Source organism: Melanotaenia boesemani, chromosome 21 (assembly GCF_017639745.1).
Source record: "Melanotaenia boesemani isolate fMelBoe1 chromosome 21, fMelBoe1.pri, whole genome shotgun sequence".
NCBI classification, from domain to species: domain Eukaryota; kingdom Metazoa; phylum Chordata; class Actinopteri; order Atheriniformes; family Melanotaeniidae; genus Melanotaenia; species Melanotaenia boesemani.
Genome location: NC_055702.1, coordinates 17,872,528 through 17,889,932, shown reverse-complemented (window position 1 = coordinate 17,889,932; position 17,405 = coordinate 17,872,528). Strand labels below are relative to the sequence as shown.

Here is a 17,405-nt window from a genome sequence, read left to right as displayed (position 1 = left end):
GACCTGTATGAAAACCTAAGTTTACCTATCATTTCCTGTTTGAGAAGCCAGTCTCTGTCATATTTTTGCACTGACTGTTGATTAAAAAAATCACTATTGAATTCTTGAGTTACTCTAATATGGATCAGTTTATTAACTTTTCACATAAAGACACTTTATTACTCAAACAGAGACTAGTTTTAGACACCTTGGTAAATAAAACTGAAAATCAGTCATTCCACAGTGGCAATGTTCCTGAGCTGAACACATTACGACACTCTTCATGAACACTTATAGTACATGTTTACAGTAAAAACTTAGAATGAAAGTGGCTTTTATCCTTAATAATGACTGTTTTTGCAGCAGTGAGTGTTTGCAGAAACTCAGCCTCCAATATCACCCGCTGATTGAACTCCACTCTCCTGTCCTTGGTAACCTGAACTCTGGATGAGTATCTGGGATATCAGTCATCAGGTCTCATCATGTGACTGTAAGTAAATTGGCTTGGCCTGCTTCCTGAGGCGCTGCTGTGCTCGCAGCTTCCTGCCCTTCTGCGTCGCAAGTCCCAGTGGTGGTAGGTAGGTCTAAAGGAAAATTGAGAGAAAACAAAGGACAGTTATGATATCAAATTTCTCCACATCATGCACACACAAAATGTCTCCTGTATAATATCTGGTCATTACTTACAGCTCTTGGATATGGATTTCTGTAATGTAGACCTGGTAACAAAAATTAGAAAAAGAAAAGCCTCATGTCAATGATAATGTAGACTTTATCAACACCATTTTGCACTCTTTCTCTGAGTCTTAAAAGAAAATTCTAAATACTTTATTTTGGTTTTTAAGTCAGGTTGTGTGAAGCAATTATTGCCACAGTCATTAGAGCCCAGTTTGGCGAATCAGAAGTTTTATGATTAGCAAGCTAAGCTAAAAACTATTTAGAAGGGGGCTGAGAAAAAAAGCAACCATCATTGTCATTGTCTATTATTTTTACACTGTGTCAGTTTGTGCAGCAGACAGTTACACAAGCTGGGCCCAGGTAACATGGTTCACATTACCACATGGACCTTGTTGAAACAGACCATTGACTGTTTGCAAAACAGACATTTATCTAATAACAATAGGTAAGTAAATAACCATTTAATGCAAAAGGGACACAATAAAAAAAAATCCTTAAATCTCTGCTCAAATTGCTATTCAGATTTCTGGGGTCTTATTTATTAAAAATACTTACTAAGAAACAGGTCAATAGGTCAGTTCCTCTGCTTACACAAACTGAAACACCATCTGTTAGATTTAAATCTGCCATTGGCCTTGGCTTATCTTTCAGAGAGTTGCACAAGCACAAGACAGAAGCATCTTGAAGCTAATCGGAATGTTAAAAGACTAAGAGAAAGTGCACATCCTCCATGACAAAACAAGTTAACACTTGCTGGACGTTTCACTCATAGAAAACTGGAGGTGTTTATCAAAGACTTAAAACTAAACAAGATAACAACAATTAAAGTATCTTGAAAAGGAAACAATAAAGCCTTGGTTCTATTTTAAAGGGTTATTTTAGCATCTTACCAGCACATATTAAAAAACAAAAATCAGTGTATTAATGTTGGTTTTAAGTAAATCTTGCAGAATCTCTTTCCATACCTATTTCTATCCTTGCTTCGCATTCTTCTAAACACTTCTTTATTGATTCTTGGTCTGTGAGCTGAAAAAAGAACCACAAAGAGAACATTTTAATCTTAAGTCTTGATATAAACGGTTAGTCTAAACCTGTAAGCAAAGTATTGGCACCTGTTGGTTGTGTCTGAACAGAGTGCGGGCTTCTTGCACAATGTACTTTCTCTCAGTCTCCGTCTCACTTTTAACACCACTGAGTGCCTGCCAGGTCCGGGCGATGCGAAACACACGCATGTACAGAGACAACACTTTACTGCGAGTAGACGCCGTCATCGGGGATCAAAATCTGACAAAACACCAGGTACCTGCACAATCAGAGAAATCAAGTTTGAGGACAAATCGCTCCACCAACCAAATCCAACAGCTAGCATCATATTACTAATATTCTTATTGAGGAGGGGGCAGCAGACGACATTGTTTACTTTTTTGGTACCCTTGATGATTTGTTACATCATGCTAATTCTACATAAAAGAAAGTTATCATTTTATAAGTAATAGTATTTAGGCATAGCTAACTGTGACATTCATGTTAAGTTAGTCATATATTAAATTTTACTGTGATGCATGAAAAAACATACAAGTCATGTTGCTAATTTAGTTTTTTCCCCATGTTATTTTCTTGTTTTTCTCTATTGTTTTGACATTGGTTAAGTAGAGACATTGTAATGCTTTTAATGTTTTATGTAAAGCACTTTGAATTGTCTTGCACATGAAATGTGCTATACAAATAAACTTGCCTTGCTTTGCCTCAATAACATGTTATGGACCCATTTAACACAGCTTTTAAACTAGGAGCTGATTTAAAAAAAACAAACAAACAAACAAACAAACAACAACAAAAAAAAAAAAAAGGCACAGTCTAGCAGAGTGTTCGTGATTTTCTATGAGAATTAACAGTATGATTGATCAGGCACAGGCCCAGCTGAGGTAGTCAAATCTTGTTTGTGCCTTAATTCTACTTTATTATTATTATTATTATTATTATTAATATTATTAATATTGTGTTGACTAGATTGCGTCTGAAAGACAGCCAATGCGTGAATGTGTGAAGGAAAAACACACTGTTAAGGATGCTTTTAACACATTGCAACTAAACAAACAACAAATCCATTCAACTAAGTGTCTTGGCTGCGTTCGGTCCCAACTTCGAGTTTTCCCATCATTCACCGCTAGATGCCACTAAAACCACCGCTAGTTTGATCATTGAACTGTTACATGACTGACTGAGATATCTTAAGCATATTTTCCAAAATGTGTAGTTTAAAGAAAATCCAAAAATTATTCCATTAGTGTATTTGGACTCTTTGTGTCCACAAATGGAAGTAATTAGATCAGAAAGTCAGGTATCTCTGAAAGCCTGGGTGTCTGTAAGTAAGATAATGAGATAGAAATAGAACAATAAATAATAGCAATATGATTCATATTCACATCGATGACCTGGAATCGCTTATTGTAACTAATTTAAAATACGACTAGAAACATCACCTACCGTCTGTTTCTGAAGAAGTGGCAGTAGCTTACAAAGGTATTCTACCGCACAGTTGTCGCATGCTGATGACGTCACATTTAAAAACCAATACACAACATCTTAAATAAACAGTACATAATGACACTTCTACAATCAGATATTCCCAGTTTCACATGTTGAATATTCAGATAGATACTACAGCATTTATTTACTGGCTGCTCAGTTTCTAGAAACCCATTTAGAGACGTAACATCTTATCAGTAACTATTTCCCCTTTATTGGGAGATTTTTTTTAGTTTTCATGACTAGAAGAGTCAAGTTTTTTTTTTTTTTTTTTTTTTTTTTTGCAGAGGTGACAGCTGGCTCCATTAAATTCAAAATATAGCCGTGTAGTTTTTCTTTTTAAACTTATGCCCTGTAAAGACTGTTTAGGTTTTATCTTTTTGTGTGTTCTTTTTGTTCTGTTTTCTCTTGTTTTTGTACCACCACTCCAAGACAAATTCCTTGTATGTGCAAACTTAGGTGGCAATAAAGTTCCTTTCTGTTTTTGATTCACTTGAAGGACAGATTTCCTAACAACTTTTGGGGGAGCTGTAAACTTTGTGTTAAGAGTCAGTATTCCAGGTTTTTTAAATATAGCTTTACAGTATTTTTTTATTTTTTTTATTTTTTTTTTTTTTTTTCAAAATATTGTCTAAACAAAGAGGTTGTTGCCCTTTTAGATTTAAAAGTTCATGTCAACTCTCTGTATATGCTGGAATATGTGTAAGTACTGGCTAGATTGTTAAGCTGTATCAATGTATTTAGATGGATCTAAAGTCACCCTCATGAGCATCTCATGTTAGATTTAAAGTAAAACAAACAGCAAGTATAATCAGTACCATCAGTCATATGTACAGTTGTCGTTTTTCCAGTCTTTCATACAAGTTGTCCATTGTGATAGGACTTTGAACTTATCTTGCTATTAATAATTTTAATTTAATTTATTATTTTATTATAATTTTATGTGATTTTTCTAGTTCTTGCTGCCTTTTACTCCATTTTAATTCTTTCTTTGCACCATCTCTAATGCTTTTAATGTTTTATGTAAAGCACTTTGAATTGTCTTGTATACGAAATCTGTTATACAAATAAACTTGCCTTGCCTTTTTATTAAAGGACAGACAGTTTAACAAGCCATTAACACATACATTTGTAATTATTTTACTTGAGTAATAGGAAGATGTCAATATGTCACTATCAAAGGTCCATTTTGCATGTGGGTTATAATTGGGTTTTCAAAATTTTAAATTCTTTTTAATATTATTCACTCAGGGGTTTGATGAAAAGGAAACAACAAAACACACACTCCAGTATTTTGCAGTTTTTTAAAGTTTTTAAAGTTTTTATTTTGGTAACATCACATTTAGTTACCCAAATACTTTGAATTTTCTTCTATTATCATAAAGAAATATTCTGTCACACTTGCTTCGTATATACTTTTATAGGTAGTACTGGGCACTTTCAGATTTTACTTTTTAATTATTTGTTTATTTTATTTTTTATTTTCATTTTGTTTTTGGGTGTGTGGGGCGGGTGAACAAACTGGATCACTGACAACTGTTGGTCAACAGTTTTTCCATATTGTTTAGTGTTACAGTATGAGATGGGCCAATAAATTCCAAAAATGACTAATTGTGATTGTCTAAGTAATATGTTACTCTCATGTTTAAACTCTTGAGTACATAAAAAATGCCCCAAAACATGAACATAAAACCACTTGCTAGGACTTTGCGGTAATTCTTTTTCAGGTCACAAAGTCTAATAGGTCACAGAATTTGATGATACACCGTCGCTCAGATGAAGATCAGCTGTTGGCTGCTTATAGGGAGGGAGCAAGTGATGCAGGAATATGCCCATAATGTAGCTACATTCAATGACTAAAAGGGGGAAGCACAAAGAAATAGGGTGCTTTAGTCCGAGACGGTCTTTCCATTATTTTCAAAGAGCAAACGCAACTCAAAATGGACTCAAAAACAAACTCTGGTTACTAGCTTATAACACATTTATTTCGCTAAGGCGGAATAGAATTCGACATTGATGTGGAAGTTTTTTTGTAAGCAGTCCGCTAGTAAGCTAGCAATCTGAGTTAACGGGACGAGTTCTCTTCAGTTCGTTTCTAGACGTGTTTTAGCTAATTTATTTAACTACTTAATTTATACTGGCATTACTGGAATGATGTCCATCCAAATTCAACACAATATGTTTTCCCAAAAAGGTAAGTTTCTTTTAGCGGATGTTTGTTGTACTTCTCCTATCAATCGAAAAAGACCTAGCATAGCCGATAGCTAACTTTTAGTGAGCCGAGCTGATGCTAGCTAGCTATGGCGACGTCGTCAGGGCCAGGCAGTTCAGATGTAGCTGTTAAATGGCCCGTTAACGGCAATGTATTGCTGATCAATAACTGCCCAGCTAGTACCGCCAGAATAAATGTGTAATAGTTGAAACTGTCGGGTTTAAATTATTATTGTAACACTGTTTACATTGAATTTGTATGTGTTGTACATGTGCTGTTAAGCTCACTTGATTCTGTTTAAGTATTCGCCTCTTTTCACCAAACATAAGTTGTTAAGATAACCTAAACCTTGACAGTAGGTATAGATGTTAAAAACACAACTGAGAATGTCTGTTGGCAGCAGTGTTATAGATATTACAGATTTTCTCTTCTTACAATACTTACCCTCGATTGGTTTGAAGACTGGCTAATCTGTATAAAGTAATGGCTGGATGTTATTTGGTGCTTGCTAAACTTTTTTTTTGCTAGTTTATTGTGGATAAGTTGGTCTTCATAAATTCAATTGATGTCAGTGAGGCAAACTTGGTCAAACTGCCTGTGAGAAACTTGCCTCTACATGCCCCATTGCATTGATCAGTACTGCTGATTTGCCCTGATTCAGAATCTATTATTGTAAGTAAGAGCAAGACTTGTAGCTCTGCATGATCACTGATCATTACACAGTGAAAGTTGGTTTCAGAATTTCCTGAAGTTTGGGATTTTGCATCAGAGCACAGGACATCTGTGCTGTGTGAGATATTCTTCACTGGATACCTGATGTTGAAGAGAAAAACCTCAGTCAGAGATGTAAAAATCATGGTAAAATCCACAGTGCACAATGTATATCAAGTAAAAACATTGTCTTATTTAGATTTAAAGCAGTACTTGAATGAACCAGCAATAAGGTAAACGGTTTAGTTGTGCTCAAATTACATACTCAAAGCATGTTGACAAAAATAGTCCCTGTAGGTTTGGGAATGATGAGCTATCACTTTCTGCTTATGATGACAAGATAATGTGTCTTTTCAGCATTGCTGGTGTCAAGGTCACAATGATGGAACAGAAGTGAAAGACAATGCCATCTGAAGGAGTGTCTGTAAGTAGCGTTTTCATCAGTTACTCTGTTGCTCATGATATGTCATCCTCCCATATATTTTGTTGTTGTCCCATATGTTGTTTTATTACCAGCCACTTAAAACAATACTCACCATCAAAGTGTTGACTGTGATATTTTGAAATCAAACAATTTTTCAGATGTAGTACAACAAGACAACCAGTTGGTAAATTCCTAATACAACGTTTTGGTTCAAATTGCTGTTCAAATCAGAATTTTCCCCATAAATTTAACTGGTAGTGGCTGAATACAAAGCTGATCACCTCAAGGTCTAACTTATTAAAACACTAAAAATGTGTGATGAGAACTGCTTCCTCTTGAGTTGGAACATTTGTAGAAAAGCATAAGATTTGGATGCTTCTTCCAGACTTTATTAAGTTAATTTTTCATACATCAAACTAACTTCTCAAATGTATTACAATACCAATTGTAAATTACTTGATAATATCTCTTATGACCAGAAAAATGACTCAAACACAGGAGAGAAAACTTGCTTCATCACATCAGTTGAGGGATTAAACAAAATGTCTTCACAGCACCAAAAACATGACACGCATAATTTGCGCAACATGCATAAACAGTAACTATCTGCATTCATAGTCCACACAGTGTATCAGAGGTATTCAGTACACAGCTCCTTTCAAGATGATGTCAACTCCTCCCTGTTAATCTGTTAATGCAAGCTAGCTACAACACTATGGACAGTATTAAAAGAAAATTGATATTTAACAGTAAATATAGCCACAATACAATGAAAATAAATAAACATTTATTGGATTACATGCTTTTAACTTTTAGATATGTGTGAACTTAAGATAATTCTTATGTAATGTCTGTATGTGTGCTGTGTTGTTAATATGTTTTTCCAAGATGTTCTTGGAAAAGAAATCTTCGATCTTAATAGGACTTATTCCTGAATAAGAAATAATGATAAATTTTTTTCTCCGCTATCAGTGCTTGTGTAGGTTGATTCTGTGCAAATAAAAAAGATTGCAAGTGCACAGTTTTTTTTAATATCTTACAGGTTTATGTCAGTTACACAGAGAGATGTCATTTACATTTTGTTCTTGAGGAAAAACAAGACATTGTGTTTCCCATTACTCCACATTTAGTATGGAAGTATCCTACCAGCAGTGAACAGTATACAGTGAGTGAGAGTGAACAAGTAGACATTGCAAACACAGCGACTGTCTTTCTAAGCTAGTCTTGGTACTTTTTCAGCCATTTTGGAAATGCCTCGGGGAAGATATTTTGCATTAACAAAGCTAGGTTGTTGTCAGAATGACAGTGGAGAGAACTACAAATACACTGGTCAGCAGACACTTTCTCATGAAACTGCTTCTTTGAAATAACTTTTGATTTAATTTAGCACTCTATTACTAAAGCTTAACTGAATTAACATCTCATTTAAGTGGGGAAAAAAGTTAGGTAAACCCAAAGTAATACTTGAGATGAAATGATCCTCCAGTCTGTCCTCTGCTCACACACAAGAAAGAAAGTGTTTTCGGCTCATCACAAAATGTATATTATCAGATTTCTATGGTTACCAGTGATATTGTTTATATGGTAATCTGCATGGTGTTATTGTTTGCACATATATAGACAATTATTTTGTCTGGTCTTCACTTTTCAGGGTTTTTAAATTTGCCGATTGAAGAGCGACAGATCTGGCACAGGTATTGTCATTATCTGTCCTTAAAAGTTCCTCAAATCCTTGTGTGCCAAGTTATTTGACAAATATTTACATGCTGATCTTTTTTCTGAACAAGATTATTTTACTTGAAAGCTGCCCTCTGTGACAGTCAGCATGTATTTATTCTTCTTCTTAGGCCTGAGGGTATGTTGAGACGTCTTGCCAGGGCAGAGCAGAGGTGTCTAGGTGGTTTGGACGGGGACTGACGGTGAGGAGGAAAGACAGACGAGGGACCAGGGAGGAAGACATGGGCCAGTGTGTCACCAAGTGTAAGCATCCGTCGTCCTCACTCGGCAGTAAGAGTGGAGACAAGGAGAGCAGTTCAAAGCCCCACAAGAAGAGTGGCAGTGCTGGTAGTGGGGGTCACAAAGAAGAGCCTAATGCCCCATGTAGCAAAGCCATTAGTGAGTTGTCGAATGGCACCAAGCCCTCAGAGGTTACAGTGGAGACACCCATCATCTCACCAGTTATAGGGGAGTCTAACAAAGACTTTCTGGATGGAGATGGGCTGTCAATGCTGCGCATCGAGGAGCTGTTCTGCTACTACAAGGATGAACAGGAGGATGCTATCTTGGAGGAAGGCATGGAGAGGTTTTGTAACGATCTGTGTGTGGATCCAGCAGAGTTTCGTGTGCTTGTTCTTGCCTGGAAGTTTCAAGCCGCCACAATGTGCAAGTTTACAAGGTAAGGTGAAGCCTAAGGTTATGGAGTATGTTGTTTTCTTCACAATGGCTATTGATCTACTTATCCAAGATAACCCAAAAATTACTCCTGTTTTAATTTACGTAAATGATAGATGTAACATCTGTAGATGCATATGAGGACAAGCGCAGATTCAGAGATAAAATACCAGTCAAACATTTGGAGGGGGCAATATGATGCAGAGTAGGCTTGTCTTAATTAGAGATCACATTGACTATGGTTTTGTTGAGTTGCACAGAATTAGAGTGTACATTTTCAACAAGTGTGTTAACTGTTCACAGATACAAGACATCAAATTATTTTGGAATACTTCCCTCAGTCTTGTTGTAAATCATATGTTGAACTAAAGGGAGAGATGAGAAGTGGTTGGCAAACACTTTATTAAACAACCTTTATTAGTCCCTCAGTGGGAAAATTGCTTTGTTGCAACAGTACAGGTGCAGTAATTAGAAGCACACAGGTGAGATCAAACAAGAACATACACACAAATAATAAAACACTATTTAAAGTATATGGTCTGACAGGGTGAGTATGTACATTATATAAATAAGTACATAAAGATATATATAAATATGTCATTGCAGTTTACATGTGGTCATTGTAAAGTCTGACAGCAGCAGGGAGCTAAATAACAAAAATACAGTTGTGCAAAATGCAAAAAGAAAAGATACTTTTAACTGAAAACAAGCTTTTTCAATGTGATAAAGTCTATATATTTAAGAATCCCTTAAAATTGCCCAGCTTTAGATTACATCAGAATAATTTGCTGACAAAGCTCGCTGGTTTTAGCTTGGCTGTAACCTTTAAGCTAGATTACATTTTATGATGCCGAAGTTCTTTCCTGTCCATTCATACCTTTTTACCAAAATTTAACTTTGTATCTTTAGTGGTGACATAAAACCAAGAGGTTGTCCAGTGCATTAGTAATAAAAGGGCTGGTCCAATGTTTTTATATATTTTTTATTTATTTATTTTTATAAAAACTACCTTCCAGTAACAAATTAATCAGTTGACAAACTCATCTTCTCGAAAGACTATTTGCTTCATCTTCTGTGACTCACAAGTGTCGTCCGCCCCCTGCCACCACCGCGCACGCGCACACACACACACCTTACGCATGACTCCAGACTGTTGATGCATCGCCTCATGACTTGAAATCTGTACAAAGACTCCTGCTCAGCTGGATGCCACTGAAAATAGCACAGAAGTTTTGTTTGTTTTTTAAATTAGGCTCTCATGTAACTTTTTATAAATTATTTAAAACATTTGGGAAAAATCACACAAGTTAATTGGACTGAAATAATTGTGTTCGAGAGCTAATGTAGCATAGAGGCAATAAATGCAGGCATTGACGTGTGTATTAGTATCCTGGGGCCTTATTTATAAAGCTGGCGTGGTTACAAAAACCGGCGTTTTTGCAATTTATAAAAACCAAACTTGCCGGGAAAATGTTCCTACCTCCACGGCAACTCTGTCTCACACCCCGAAAAATTCCACATCTTAACTCCTTTTCCCTGCTGAACAATCATGCAAACAATGTGATTAATATGTATCATAGGCGTCTACCGGACCATTTATAGCCACCATATGGGCGTGGGAAGGCGCTTCCTCATGTGCGCCCGCTTTAGAGTTCATTCTGATTCATGAACGGAAACAGGTGTAGGACGTGCGTGCGCACGCTTTTATAAATCTGAGAGTAGAAGTGCACAGCGTTTTGCTTTTTGTGCAGCAGACGCCACCTGTAGTTTGCTTTGCTACACACAATTTTATAAATAAGGCCCCTGGTTTTGAATGGATGCATTTTGGGTCCTGAAGATGATACCAGCAACAAATTGTTGCTTCAGAAACCTGTACCTGGGTTTCATCCAGTTTCGAGAAACTTGAAACTGCTACTTGGTGTAATCCAAAATAAACAAACTGTGGCATGTCTTGAACACAGTAACTGTTTTTGTAACAACTAACCTAGGAAAAACTTGGAAGACATAACTTTAGTCCAAAATAATGGATACCATGACTGACATCTTTCCTCTTTGTATTTTAAAGAGCATCAGATGTTTTTTTTTTTTGCATTAAATAGTAGCGGTGTGTCATCTTAGGTACCTCACGATCCAATTAAATTATGATTAAAATAGGAGAGATGTGTTAGCAATAGTTAGGAGCAACAACTTGTTAGTAAACTGTTGGTTTGGCATACATTGTCACAATAGCACAGCCTTGGTTTATGCACATGAGTAGCATAGAAAACTACAAATGACCCATCAGTGCAGCATACCACTGACTACTCAGAAACTATGTCGGCATGCAGTCGACCGAGAAGCTATAAGTTAGTTTTGTGTATTATATTGCATAATAATTGCACATTGCTTTAATACATTTCTTGTATGACTCAAGCTCAAGGGGAAATGCACTTAACAATCCAGATGAAGTGTATGAAATTGTACTTATAATACAGTATTTTTTCAGTTAATCTTTTGAGGTGAGGTTGTAATGTTGTTTAAAACAGGTGTTGTAGCATTGACTTATTAGCATCCAGTGCCTTCTCTCAAGCTACATGAGATTAAACAAGTAATGATTAACTTTGAAATAACTATTGCTAAAATATTAATTGTCATTGTAGCCTATCACCACAGCATTCATGTGTTTTGATAAAGTAGTCTAAACTGACACAAGGCTATGGTATGCTATTCTGTCATTGTATGTCAAACCGAGAGAACACTGGTGGCTTCTTCTCTAGCTCTAACCTGGACTGGAAACGCATGAAGTGTTGTCGCAGGTTTGTAGTATTACTATTAGTGCTCGGCAACAATTAAAAATTTTATTTGCAATTAATCGCATGAAATTTTGCGATTAATCACATTGATATGTGCAAAATGTCATTTTTCTTAAAAGAACTGTTATATGAAGGCAATGCAGTAACGTTTGGTTTACAAACACAAACAAATTTAGCAGCAGTGTTTGCTTTAAACAGCGACAGTTAAAATATTTCTTAAAAGTCAGCCTACTATCACCCTGGGAATATATCAAGGGTAAAAGATCTGATGTCTCAGCAGGACCTGAAAAACTAGCCCATGCTTTCGTCTTTAGTCGGCTTGATTATTGTAACAGTGCTCGAGTCCTCACTAAGACCAAGAAAGTGGACCACATCAGTCCAGCTCTGAGGTCTTTACACTGTTACAAGTTCTGCTGCTGGTCTACAAAGCTCTGAATGGTTTAGGACCAAAATACATCAGTGACCTCTTGACCCAGTATGAACCTACCAGAACCCTCAGGTGATCTGGTTCCAGTTTCTTATCAGTTCCCAGAGTCTGAACCAGACATGGAGAAGCTGCGTTTAGCTTCTATGCTCCACATGTCTGGAACAAACTCCCAAAAAGCCTCAGATCAGCTGAAACACTCAGTTTATTTAAATCCAGGTTAAAGACCCCCCTTTTCTCTACTTAATTTTAATAGTTTTTATTTAAAAGTGTAAATCTGCATCTGTTTCTTTTACACTTGAATATTTAAAATTTGATCATGTTTTAATACTGGTTTTATCCAGTGTTCTTTCTTTAATGTTAAATTATGCATCTTATTTTCTGATGTTTTAATGTTTCTGTATAGCACTTTAGATCACCCTATCGTTGAATTGTGTTACAAATAAACCTGCCGTGCCCTAAAAATATAAAATCAAATAAATATGAAAGAAGGATGAAATTGCAGGATTTACTAACTTAAAGGTTAAAAGTCTTTAGGATTAATTTAAAGTTGTGTGAAGCTGCCTTCCTTTTAAACACAGAAGGAACAATATCTGATGAATATCTGCCATCAGGTGAACAGACAGAAAGCAGGATTAGAATCTCACAGCTTAAAGTTGTAAGAATTCTTTTGATCAGACAAAGAGTTTTTTAAGAGAGTTGTAATTTTAACTTGACATGTTTTGACTGGAACTTCAGTCTTCTTCAGAAAACACCATCCGACGTGTGTTGTGATGTGTCTTTATCAGCTGATGGTATCCTGGAGGCATGACCAGCCCAGTAAACTGGATGGCCTAGTTTGCACCATCTAGCCAGCTGCTGACTCTGCAACGTTTTCCAGATGGTTTGGTCCGCTTGAATAACGTGCGGTGTAAGCTTGAAGCAAACCAATCAAAAGTGCAAAATTTCTCAGAATTCCCTGTCCAACTGAATCAAGTGCCTCGGACTATCCTGGTGTGAATGCACCCTTAAGTTTAGAACTTTTCAGCATCACAATAAGGAAATTACATACATGTATTTGTACTGACATAGTGACCTCCTTAACCCTTATGCCTGACCTAAACCACTGTCACTGATTGTCAGACTGTACCCATTTCACCAATTCTCAATCTCTCCTTAACTCTTCAATTGATCTCCTTTCCTGGAGGATTTTCTCCCCCAAGACATATAATGCAGACTGGGCCCCACAAAAGATGTCATACACACATGAATGCATTGTCAGGTAGGGGGCACACAGGAAGTGGATCCTAACCCCCCCATGCAGTTGGTGTCAGAGAATTGAATACACCTGCCTACTGTGGCTGGGTCACTTGTGCTCTCTCTCTCTCTCTGATTTTTAACTCAGCACTTTTCTATCCAGAGGCTTAGGACAATACTACTCTCTGGTAACCAACATGCCTCATTGTCAAGTCATGCTTACTGAAGCTCTTTATGACATTTGACTTTGAAAAGCCTACATTGTTGTTGAGGTGGAGTTAGGGGTAGTTAGATTGTATATCTGCCTCACTCACAGCCATGAACATGAACTTAACCACAATATACCCCAGGAAACCATTAATGTACACCCCATTAGGGCTGCACAATATCACCTTCATTGCTATATTCGCCTTCGTGATATATACACATTCAGCTACTGCCTATATTATGATAAATAGTAGTCCCTATTTGCATATTTTAAGGAAGTGATGTAACGTTGGTCCACACTTTGAGCGTCTTTTCTGATGTTCTGTTGGGACTGACAAATTGCTCTCCCAGTGAAGATCCGCCTTCTTCCTCTATCTAATTTGTATTTGTAATTTGTAACTGAATGTGTATACAATACTACATGATGCAATATATTATATGTTTTAAGGTAGTTTTATTACATTTTGCTTGTGGAATCCTCACTGAATCCACCCTTCTCTGGGGATCAGAATAATCCAGCTTTTTTGGATCAAATGTATCCTAATCCTACCTAAAGGTTTTGAACAGCACAAACAACTAATGGCTTGATCCAGATAAAATCCAAGATTGGATTACGTGATCTAATCAGATTACAGAATACTTTTTTTCTTTTGAACAACGCGTTTTCAAGACTTGATTCAGTTCGGATAACTTTTATCCGTATAAAATCTATTGAATAACCAGACCCGGGGAACACAAGTTTAATCTCCGCTGCCACCCTGTAGAACTACAAGTAGCTATAAAGTAATCCCCCTCAACGTTTTGTGTGTTGTGGTGCTGCCGTAATTGCGAGTCCTAATTACCTCATGCTGACAAGGACAGCACTATGGATATCTGGACTGATGGTGTTAGACCTTTACAGATGAGGGCATCTTATCAGTGTTATAAAAGTTATTCTGTTTTTCATATTAGCCATCGGTCCATTAATGTCTAAAACTCTGTTTCATCTGACAGAAACTGCTTTTGACAATCCACAATGGAATATGAAACGAATATCCTCATAATTTAATAAAAGTTTGTAAAGAAACAGCTTCAAACTTTTACGACTTTCAATTTTCTTTATCTTTAGTCCTTAGAGTGAAGGACACCACTGTACATGATCTGTTTGTCTTGCTGACCAAATGATTTTTATTAAGAAGAGTTACTAAAATCAAGCCTTAGCTAAAACACGCTACTAGCATTATTATAGTACAAGCTATAAAGTTCAGCAGACCTCTGTGCATGAGAGGTTTACCAGTGGAGCTCCATATGAGGAAACATCAAAGCAGCAGCTTTATTCATTTTATTTATCATGTATCATATGGTCATTGTAACTTCCAACAGTGTTATCACATATTGCATATTTTCCTGAAATTGGGGAGCCCTACACCATATAGAATGTCTTGTGTTTAGATAAGTATCAGATCATCTTCTAAATGAGATACACACCTTCTATGAATTATACCATGTGCCTTTACAGTGTTCTGCTGCACCAAATGCGGTAAAGTTTGGTCCGGTTTTGCAAATATAATTTCCCTAAAAAGTAAACTATATGGTTATTGATCTGCTCTTGTAAGAAATTCTTTATTGCCACTCTAACATCTGGTCTTGTTTTCTTTATGTCATCAGGAGGGAGTTTGTTGAGGGCTGCAAGGCAATCCAGGCAGACAGTATCGAGGGTATCTGTTCACGTTTTCCCCGCATGCTGATTGAGGCCCAGGGTGAAGAGAACTTCAAGGACCTTTACCGCTTCACTTTTCAGTTTGGCCTGGATGCTGAGGAGGGCCAGCGCTCACTGCAACGAGAAATTGCCATTGCCCTTTGGCGTTTGGTTTTCACACAGGATACACCTGAGATCCTGGATCGCTGGCTGGACTTCCTAGCTGAGAACCCCTCAAGCATTCGGGGCATCTCAAGGGACACGTGGAACATGTTCCTCAATTTCACCCAGACTATTGGGCCTGACCTCACCAACTACAGCGAGGATGAGGCCTGGCCCAGCCTCTTTGACACCTTTGTAGAGTGGGAGTTGGAGCGCAGAAAAAAAGAGGGAGAACAGGTACTGATGGCAAAAGAGGACGAAGGGAGGTGTACTGAAACAGAGTCTTCTCCCACTACAGATAGACTTGAAACAGAGGGAAGCTGAGGCTCACAGATGCGGGGAGCCCACTGACCAGAAAACATGAAATATTTGAAAGGGAGGCAAAGATAATACCTATAAGTGAATTGTACATCTGTGAAAAATTGGATGAAGATTAGTATTACCATTTCAGCTGTTCATTTAGCTGTCCTTTTTTGTTGGGATTGGGTTTCAGGTTTCCTTTTTTTTTTTTTTTTTTTTTGCTGTTTTTGAAAGGGCTCTAAGAAATATTTTAAGCACTTCTATTTAAGTTATTGTTTTACCATTTTCATCCTCCCCTGTTTTTAGTAATTGGACATGTGACCCATTTTAATGTGTCCCTACCTACTATTGTCCAGCAGCATGGTGTTAAAAGTGGACAAAAGAACCATTCCCCACAATTTTACAGTTTAGACCTAGTAACACATGATTTGAATTACCAGCTTATAAATTGTACGAGAAATTTCTTTTTAATACAGAAGAAGGGAAGTTTTTGCAGCCTGCCTGCAAATAATTTTGTACTACAAAACATGAAATTTAACACAAGGATCAGTGAAATGATCTGGACTGGACTAATGTAGTTGTATTGAATGGTTATATCTTGCAGTGCTGTGAGGATGAATTGGATACATTTGTGTTATTTTGGCCTACAATTACACTTTATTTAACAAAAGTTAATAATTTGGTAAGGGCATTTTATATTTCAAAATAATGCAAATTACAGTTACATTTGCACATTGCATTTTTTCATGCTCGTTTTAAACCCAAGTTGGTTTCCGTGGTAACCCAACCCCCCTCCTTCCTTCTTCTTTGGGTGTTTTGAGTGCTACTTGTGCAGTGAGCAGCTTAGTTTGGTGAAGCAGCTGCTGTGCTCCTTTTTGACCTCTAGCATCTACCATATTGATGTCCACTTACTTTCAATAGATAATTATGTGTATGCAACTGAATGACATTGGCTTTTCTCAGCTGCCTCTTGATGTCACTTAAGGAATTCTCTATCGCAACAAATAAACTAAGGCTATCTCTTGGTTAGCCCTGACAGTGAATGCCTAAACCTGCATTACATTCAGGACCATTAGACTGCGTGCCTCACAAAGCTTATATTGTACTATATTGCAGGAGCTGAAGTTATAACATATACAAGAAAAAAAAGTGTGCAATTCACAAAAATGTTGACTTCTGCTGGTAATGGATGTAATAAATTGCACAGAAACCAATGGCATGCTAATTTGCTGTACTTGGAATACTTTGCAGAGAGATTGATGTTAACGACATAATAACCATTCGAAACGTTTTCCAAATTTTTAATCAGTTTATGTTATGGTGTTTTGGAATGAGTGTTAAATTGACCTGCTGGTGAATCAAGAGATTGTAATAAGGGTTTAGTATAATAGGGTGGCCATTACCTAATTTTTTTTGGTTTACATCTACGATGGTTTTATTTCACCCCATTTAATCTTTTTTTTATATGAAATGTACTGATTTATAATAAATAAAAACAGTGTTGACGTTTGGACCGTGACATTTTATTTTTATTTATTTATTTAGTATTTTATTTAATTTCTCTGAAAATACGTTTTGCTTTTAAACTTTGTTGTATGGCAACACAAGATTTAGTGGAGCTTGTGTGAATGCAGGAGCAGAAGCCAAAGAGGACATACTGGGGGCGTGGCTAAATTGAAAGC

The 17,405-nt window shown here is 36.7% G+C and overlaps 2 protein-coding genes across 2 annotated transcripts; one reads left to right on the top strand and one right to left on the bottom strand.

Moving 5' to 3' along the window:
• Positions 1–120: 120 nt before the first annotated feature.
• lyrm1 (LYR motif containing 1) lies at positions 121–3,212 on the bottom strand. Its single transcript, XM_041974171.1, has 5 exons — positions 3,145–3,212; positions 1,770–1,960; positions 1,623–1,683; positions 667–698; positions 121–563 (listed from the first exon to the last, which is right to left on the bottom strand). Exons 2-5 carry the CDS (start codon positions 1,926–1,928, stop codon positions 450–452), a joined length of 366 nt encoding a protein of 121 aa, XP_041830105.1. The 5' UTR covers positions 1,929–1,960; positions 3,145–3,212; the 3' UTR covers positions 121–449.
• Positions 3,213–4,976: 1,764 nt separating this feature from the next.
• On the top strand, positions 4,977–17,236 carry dcun1d3 (defective in cullin neddylation 1 domain containing 3). Its single transcript, XM_041973408.1, has 5 exons — positions 4,977–5,380; positions 6,467–6,533; positions 8,185–8,227; positions 8,381–8,928; positions 15,231–17,236. Exons 4-5 carry the CDS (start codon positions 8,492–8,494, stop codon positions 15,745–15,747), a joined length of 954 nt encoding a protein of 317 aa, XP_041829342.1. The 5' UTR covers positions 4,977–5,380; positions 6,467–6,533; positions 8,185–8,227; positions 8,381–8,491; the 3' UTR covers positions 15,748–17,236.
• The last annotated feature ends 169 nt before the right edge of the window (positions 17,237–17,405 follow it).

Excerpts from the sequence above, each read along its gene's own strand:
- dcun1d3 (XM_041973408.1), top strand. The coding sequence starts at position 8,492 with ATGGGCCAGTGTGTCACCAAGTGTAAGCATCCGTCGTCCTCACTCGGC. Across the intron at positions 8,929-15,230 it reads ACAATGTGCAAGTTTACAAG|GAGGGAGTTTGTTGAGGGCT; the intron begins GTAAGGTGAAGC and ends TTATGTCATCAG.
- lyrm1 (XM_041974171.1), bottom strand. The coding sequence starts at position 1,928 with ATGACGGCGTCTACTCGCAGTAAAGTGTTGTCTCTGTACATGCGTGTG. Across the intron at positions 1,684-1,769 it reads TGTTCAGACACAACCAACAG|CTCACAGACCAAGAATCAAT; the intron begins GTGCCAATACTT and ends TTCTTTTTTCAG. Across the intron at positions 564-666 it reads GAAATCCATATCCAAGAGCT|ACCTACCTACCACCACTGGG; the intron begins GTAAGTAATGAC and ends ATTTTCCTTTAG.